General features: G+C 46.9%; 2 protein-coding genes across 2 annotated transcripts; one reads left to right on the plus strand and one right to left on the minus strand.

The window, feature by feature from the left end:
* The first annotated feature begins 1,156 nt into the window (after positions 1-1,156).
* On the plus strand, positions 1,157-2,632 carry LOC9272104 (anaphase-promoting complex subunit 11). Its single transcript, XM_015790244.3, has 2 exons — positions 1,157-1,482; positions 2,212-2,632. Exon 2 carries the CDS (start codon positions 2,220-2,222, stop codon positions 2,472-2,474), a length of 255 nt encoding a protein of 84 aa, XP_015645730.1. The 5' UTR covers positions 1,157-1,482; positions 2,212-2,219; the 3' UTR covers positions 2,475-2,632.
* A 1,032-nt stretch (positions 2,633-3,664) lies between these two features.
* LOC4343009 (type III polyketide synthase B) lies at positions 3,665-5,487 on the minus strand. Its single transcript, XM_015790815.3, has 2 exons — positions 4,937-5,487; positions 3,665-4,808 (listed from the first exon to the last, which is right to left on the minus strand). Exons 1-2 carry the CDS (start codon positions 5,130-5,132, stop codon positions 3,787-3,789), a joined length of 1,218 nt encoding a protein of 405 aa, XP_015646301.1. The 5' UTR covers positions 5,133-5,487; the 3' UTR covers positions 3,665-3,786.
* Positions 5,488-7,354: the final 1,867 nt, after the last annotated feature.

Genomic DNA, 7,354 nt, shown 5'->3' on the forward strand with positions numbered 1-7,354 from the left:
GTGCATTCAGGACATGTTTACACGGATTGGAGGCCCCATAAGTCAAGTAAACACCTCGAAATGGGCCCATCTACTATGCCAATGGGCTGAGGGCCTCAAAATTAGTGTCCACGACAAAAAAGGGCCAAACGGAGTCCTCCCGGGATCGGCCGAACCATTTCTGAGGCCGTTGATCCCGAGATTCGACGTGGACGGCCCTGATTACTTCCTGATGGCGGTTGCGGGGTAGTTGGGTCATTTCCCATAGCAGCAACCGTCATTTGGAGCCTATATAAGGAGTAGTTCACTCTCATTTCCAACACACAACTTTGAGCTGAATTACAAGAGGCTCTATTGTATCTTTTGTACATTAGAATAAGGAAGAGAGTGAGGGAAGCTCTGGAGGAGTGTCTAGAAGTTTGGCGCTCATCCGACTTCTACCTCGATGAGTGTAGCTTCCTAAGAGGAATTCGGGTGGAGTACCTGGTTTCTTGGCCAACGGTGGCGATGGTCGGTCGCCTTGTCTTCTTTGTTGGTTTCTTGCCGAACAGAGGCGTCGGTCGCCTCGTCGTCTTCCTCAGGTTTCTTGGCTAATGGCTGCGAGGGAGATCGTTGTTTGCTCTTGTCAATGGTTGGATGCAGGCGGGCAGGGAGGAGATCGTGGAGGCGGCGGTGGGGCAGGTGAAGCCGTGAAGATGCTGGAGGACATGGTGGCCGTGCTGGAGGCGTAGTGGCGTACCTGGAGGTGCAGCCATGCAGGTTGGTGGCACCGCCGCCGCGGCCGCTGAGGTGTCCATGTCGTACCGGGAGACGAGGAGAGAGGAGGAAAAGAGGAGGGGTGAGAATGACATGCAGTACCCATGTGGGTCCCACCATCTTTAGTTTCTTTTAACTAACACATGGACTCCTAGTTTTTATTATTTTTCCGGATCGAATTGACACGTAAGCGCCACGTCAGATGAAGACTGAGTCAAATTAGCCACGTAGATGCCACGTCAACCAAAACCGCTATTAAAACCATCGAGGGACCTCGTTTGCCCGGTTTTCGTAGGTTGGGGGATGGGTAGTACCCAGTTTTGCTGTTCAGGGACTAAATAGAGAGACATAAAGTGAACTTATTCCATCTAGTGCCAGCCGCCGACTAAATACAGGCCCAACAACACCCATCTACTGACCTAAGGACTACAGACGGCCGACGCGGCGATGCCACCTGCAGCATAGCATTGCAGCGCCGCGCCGCGCCGCACCGCCGACGGTGGCTCGGCCTTGAGGCCCCTGCGTCCGGGACACCCGGCGAGCGTACTCCTGCGGTCTGCGTCTCTTCCCTGCCTCGGGCCTCCGCTTCCACCTGGCGGATCGTACTCGCATCGCATCCACGGCGCCGTCGGCGGCAAGCAGGTGAAGGTGACTCGGCTGGCTCGGCCTAGCGTTCTCTGACCTCGTCATCGACGAGCGCGGCCCTTGTTCACGGCGCCAACTGCCCAGCCCTCTCCACGGCGTCCGGTAAGCATTCCGAGATGAATCCCCTTGTCAATAGGAAAAATCCGGTGCCCATTTTCGTTTGACTTGAAACTGATGTCACTGTCTCAATTTTAGACCTTGAAATTTCAAATCTGGAGAAGAATAAAATGTAGACAGTAGATTTGAAGTCTTTCTGGGAATGATAAGGGATGTCACCGAAGGTAGCTTCCACCTTAAAAAAAAAAGAAGGAAAAACACCCAATCGAGAGTAAAACTCTAATTTTCTTCAATCTTTTTTTGCAATTCAATGAAACTACTTGAGATAGTATATCAGGATGAAATAATTGTACCTTATTTTCGGTACTATTTGTACTTTAAATCTTGTTACTGTCAATTTTTGCTTTTCATACGAAATTTATTTATTTTTAACTCTCCATATCTGGCTGCAAAATCCTGCGTTTTGCATATTCATGTTCACATGCTCATGATTATTTAAATACTCAGATACACTTTGATTGAAACAATATGCCATTAGTTAGCACACTAGCACGAGATGTCAATCAGTCTCACAAGTTTTCACCATGTAAACATTAGCTGTACTGGTAAATTTCTGAATTGTGACAATAGTATGCATGGCATCTATAAAGACTATGATTAGGCACTCTGAATCTTGATATGGAGCTAGGAAGACAACATATCTCCAGAGGAGTTGCATGAGTATAAAGACCTTGTTTCACGAACGGCATCTGTTGTTGTGTTCTTGTGTACCAGGTACCAAGATGAAGGTCAAGATTCTTCAGTGGCATGGGGTGGCTTCTTGGACATGGAACGCCCAGGATGAAACATGCGGCATATGCAGGATGGCATTTGACGGCTGCTGCCCTGATTGTAAGTTCCCTGGCGACGATTGTCCGCTCATCTGGGGTTCCTGCAACCACGCCTTCCATCTTCACTGCATACTCAAGTGGGTCAATTCTCAGACATCTACGCCACTTTGCCCAATGTGCCGTAGGGAGTGGCAATTCAAGGGCTAATGGCGTCTGAAATTATATCACCACCAGCTGGTTTCCATGTCTCCCCTTGTAGAGAACTAGATCTCAAAACTTTTCAAGATCTTGGTAGTTGTCTTCAAGTACTCTGTAATATTTCTCTATTACCATAAAATCGGAGTTGTCCTCCTTTCATACCCTCCTACCACTGTGTGCAACGTGTTCGTGGCTGAACGTAACCACCGAATCCGATGCTTTATCCTCAATCACTCTCCTAGCCTATTTTCTCTACTATCTTAAAAGCATCCTACCACCACGCTCCTCCTACCTGCATGCAGCGCTTCCGTAGCCATGTAACCATCGAATCCAATACTTTATCCTCAATCACTCCTAACATGTTTCTTATTATTGACCCGTTATTATTGAATCTAATATTTTATCCTCAATCACACTCCTAGCCTATTTCTTATTATATTGGTATGACCTGTTACAACGTATTGGTGTGTTACTAGTTCTATAGCAAATCATGGTTTCAAACTCTTAAGTGAAAATTGTAAACCATAGGCCCACAGCCTTTAATTTGTGTTGTTTCTATTGAATTGATATATTTGAAAGGGCTTAACAGCGTGAGTTTATCACAAATTTTGCTCTCGTGGTTTAATTACCTTCAGAATGACTATTGACGTAATCGTGCAAAACCTATCAGGTTGTACTATATATTCCCTCCATTTCATATTATAAGTCGTTTAATTTTTTTCTTAGTTAAAATTCTTTAGGTATGATCAAATTTATAGAAAAAATTAGCAACAGCTATAACACCAGATTAGTTTCATTAAATTTTATAGAATATATTTTGATACTACCTCAGTCCTAGAATATACTTGTCGCTTTGAGTTTTTTTTAACTTTTGATCTTTCTTCTTATTTAAAAAATTATGAAATTATTATTTATTTTGTTTGTGATTTGATTTATTATCAAAAGTACTTTAAGTATGACTTCTCCATTTTTATATTTGTATTAATTTTTCAAATAAGACGAACGGTTAAATGTTACGTGAAAAAAGTCAAAGCGACTGCTAATATAGGACAGAGGTAGTAATATGTTTGTTTTGTATTGAAACTTATAGATGTTGAACTTTGTTTGTGGAGTGATATATTTCATATTAATCTATCTTTTCAATTTTTTTTAATTTTTTTAAACTATTTAGATAACATTGCACGCAACGAGAGGATATCTTTTATAGGGAAGAAAACACTTTCGCCTTTTATTAGTCTGGACAGCGAAAATGTTTCTTGCATTGCGCTGAGGCCCGATACATCGTGATCAATCAGAGTCCGATCCCTGTCTCCCTCCCTCCTCAGTCGCGCGCGCGCGCGCGCGCCTGCAGATTTCTGGCCAGGATCCCCTCGAACGTGATCCCCGGCCCGAACGCCAGTATGAGCCCCCACTCGCAATCCTCCTCTTCCGCCGCCTCCTCCCTCCTCTGCCGGGTCTCCTCCACCATGTTCTCCAGCACGTACACGATGGTGTTGCTGCTCGCGTTCCCGAAGTCCCGGAGCGCGCTCCGGCTGGCGCGGAGCTTCCCGCCGTCCAGCCCCAGCCTGCCCTCCATCTTGGTCAGGATCGCCGGCCCGCCGGGGTGCACCGCCCAGAACATGTCGCCGTAGGTGAGCTTGTCCGCCGCCTGAGGGTGCTCCTGCATCAGCTTCTGGCAGAAGGCCTCCACGTTGGCCTCGATGATGTGGGGGAGTTCGCGGCCGAGCTGGAACTTGATGCCCTCCTCCGTCAGCCGCCCGTCGATGGTCTTGTCGGTGTCGGGGAGGAACCGCTGCAGCGCCGAGTGGAGCTCGAACAGCGGGCGCTCCACCGGTGTCGGGTCGGCGCCGACCACGGCCGCGCCGGCGCCGTCGCCGAAGAGGGCGACGCCGACGAGGTCGTAGGGGCGGTCGGGGCTGGGCGGGCGGAACCCGACGATGGTGGTCTCGGAGGTGGCGAGGAGGACGCGCGCACCCGGGCAGCTCTCGGCGAGGCCCTTGGCGACGCGGAGGCCCGCGACGCCGCCCGAGCAGCCGGTGAACGCCAGCATGACGCGGCGGACGTCCGGGCTGAGGCCCAGCGCGCGCGCCAGGTGGAGGTCTCCGCCGGGGAACCGCGCCTCGCTGGAGGAGACGTAGACAAGGTGGGTGATCTCCGAGAGCGCGCCGCCCCAGGAGCGGACGCAGGCGAGCGACGCCTCCGTCGCCATCTGCGTCACCGCCTTGTTGGAGATGTCCAGCCGCTGCTTCATCGTCGGCTGGCCCTCCTGCGCCAGCTCCGGGTAGCTCTTGAGGATCTCCTCCGACATCACCACGTACCTCGTCTTCACCGTCGTCGTCTTGCCTTTCGTCAGCAACGACATGCAAATTAATTGCAAATACGCATGCAGGTGAGCTCACACGCAAGTTCGATAATAGTGGAGTATATATATTTGTAACTGCAAATGATCAGATTTGGATCAGGTACGGTACAGAGTCTGGTGAGCTTCTCCTTGAGCTCCGGGTCGTCGCAGTTGGTGTTCCTCATGAAGCCGTCGACGACGTAGTCCTGCATGACCAGCTGCTGCGGGAAGGCGTGGCCGAGGGCGAGGATCGTGGCCTTGCCCGGGTTGGGGGCCATGGACGACGCCTGCTTGCTCGCAATACCGCCGGCATTGGTGCTCACCATCGTTGTTTGTGAGGAAGATTGATTTGTTTGCAAAGGAAAACACAATTAATGCAGTGGTAGTAACAGGACCAGGAGGTTTTGAGGCTATATAAATACACTGTTTCATAGCTTTCTCTCTCCTTTACGATGACTGAATTAGCTGGTGCAGTTGAGAGGCAACGAATGCATGGAAAGAATGGTTGGTGGAGAGCAGGTAAATTGTATTTTTTTATAATAAGGGTGTGTTTAGTTCTTTGGGTGTAAAGTTTTTGAAATATACGGACACACATTTGAAATATTAAACGTAGACTAATAACAAAACAAATTATAGATTCTGCCTGTAAACTGCAAGACGAATTTATTAAGCCTAATTAATCCACCATTAGCAAATGTTTATTGTAGCATCACATTGTCAAATCATGGCGTAATTAGGCTCAAAAGATTTGTCTCGCAGTTTATATGCAAACTGTGTAATTGTTTTTTTTTCCCACATTTAATGCCCCGTGTATGTGTCAAACATTTGATGTGATGTTTTTGGCTAAAATTTTTTGAGATCTAAACAAGCCCTAAAAGAAATTGAAGTAAATATCATACTACTGTAATTATTTTGTCAAAGTTATCGCTTTGCTATAATTTAAATTAGGTGCTTCAGTAACTTCACCCGTTTCACATTGTAACACGTTTTGGTTTTTGTAGTAAGTTAAACTTCTTCAAATAGAAAAGAACACTACACTGGCCAAGGTCACCTGTGACGGGCCCAAACCCTCACCTCTGATGGCTTTGGGCTTGGTCAGAGATCAGTGGCCACTGGTGAGTCCAGTCACCTTTGACGGGTGGCCGGCCGTCACAGGTGACACCCACCTCTGATGGGCAAGTTACTAGAAGGCCGTCAGAGGTGTTGGTCTCCGCTAGCCTAGGGCGAGTTAGGACCCGTCACAGGTGACTCATCACTGACGGCCCTTTAAATAAAGGCCGTCAGAGGTTGTGGTCTCCGTAGTTAGAAGCTGTCACAGGTGATCTACCTGTGACGGCCCCAAAAGTAAAGGCCCGTCACAGGTAGGTCACCTCTGACGGGCCTTACTTGCTAGTCCGTCACAGGTTAGGTTACCTTTGACGGATTTTTGTTCCGACCCGTCACTCATGAGTTAATTCCAGAAAAAAAATAAATGCTAAATATTGGCTAGCCTCAGGATTTGCTAGCCATGCCCTCTGAAACACAGATACATCATAGATATATTCTAGTCACAGATCCATCACAGATACATCACCCCCCCCCCCAATATAATATCACAGATCCATCTCAAACATTACAGATCCCCAAGAACACATATATGCAGTTCAAATGCCACAATTTTGCACAGCAAATTCACACCCCTTGAAAGCCACAATTTCGGTCGTTGCTCATAGAACCGCATATATACTTACCAGATGGATTAAAGCCATAATGTCATCGACCTCCACAACCTGTCAAGAAGGAAAAAAAAGGAGAAAATAGATGAATAGTACAACATAAATCGTAGTTGATCAAATGTGATGACAATTTAGTAAACTACCATAAATATTGCACATATGAAAGTAAATTACATTGCACTCCATAAAAACATAATTTTTTACATCGCAAGAAATTATAAAAACATCTTTTTTACATCACAATAAATTATCTAGCCAAGTTCATGAGTCTATTTGACATGAAAACGTCCTTTCTTTTTCATTATTTCTGCAAGAATGAAGGCGCACACTTCGCCTCTGATAGCGGGGGGGTTGATGGGTGAGATCTTGAAGCCAGCTCTACCTTTCTGTTTAATAAATAAGAGGTTAATTAGCACGTTTTGAATAGCAATGTAGGTATTGAAATTAGCTTTTTCGCCATTAGCAACAACCTCAGGGTCGAAATCTTTCACCTCTCTTAGAAGTGTTGACATGTTGTGGCACACGTGGAAACCACATTGGTCTCCGATCTGTTGTGCGCATGCAAACTTGGTGTCATGATAAAGTTCGTCCTTGCCATCCTTGTGCCTACCACCCTTTTCCACATATGGGCCCCAAGCCATATTTAAGGCCTTGGTGATTTCACTGAAATCATAATCTTTGGATTTATTGGAGTTAAGGTAGGTAACCCTACTCCACTTAGGTACGATGACTAGGAGAATCCAATGTCGCCTGCGCAGTGGTTATGTAACGTTAGTACTAAGAACCTTAACTTCAAAAATAGTATACACGAAGGGTATTGGCCTCTTACTCTT

This window comes from Oryza sativa, chromosome 7 (genome assembly GCF_034140825.1).
Source record: "Oryza sativa Japonica Group chromosome 7, ASM3414082v1".
In the NCBI taxonomy this organism is placed as follows: Eukaryota; Viridiplantae; Streptophyta; class Magnoliopsida; order Poales; family Poaceae; genus Oryza; species Oryza sativa.

Coding starts and splice junctions, on each gene's coding strand:
- LOC9272104 (XM_015790244.3), top strand. CDS start 2,220: ATGAAGGTCAAGATTCTTCAGTGGCATGGGGTGGCTTCTTGGACATGG.
- LOC4343009 (XM_015790815.3), bottom strand. CDS start 5,132: ATGGTGAGCACCAATGCCGGCGGTATTGCGAGCAAGCAGGCGTCGTCC. Junction 4,809..4,936: donor GGAGAAGCTCACCAGACTCT/GTACCGTACCTG, acceptor TGCTGACGAAAG/GCAAGACGACGACGGTGAAG.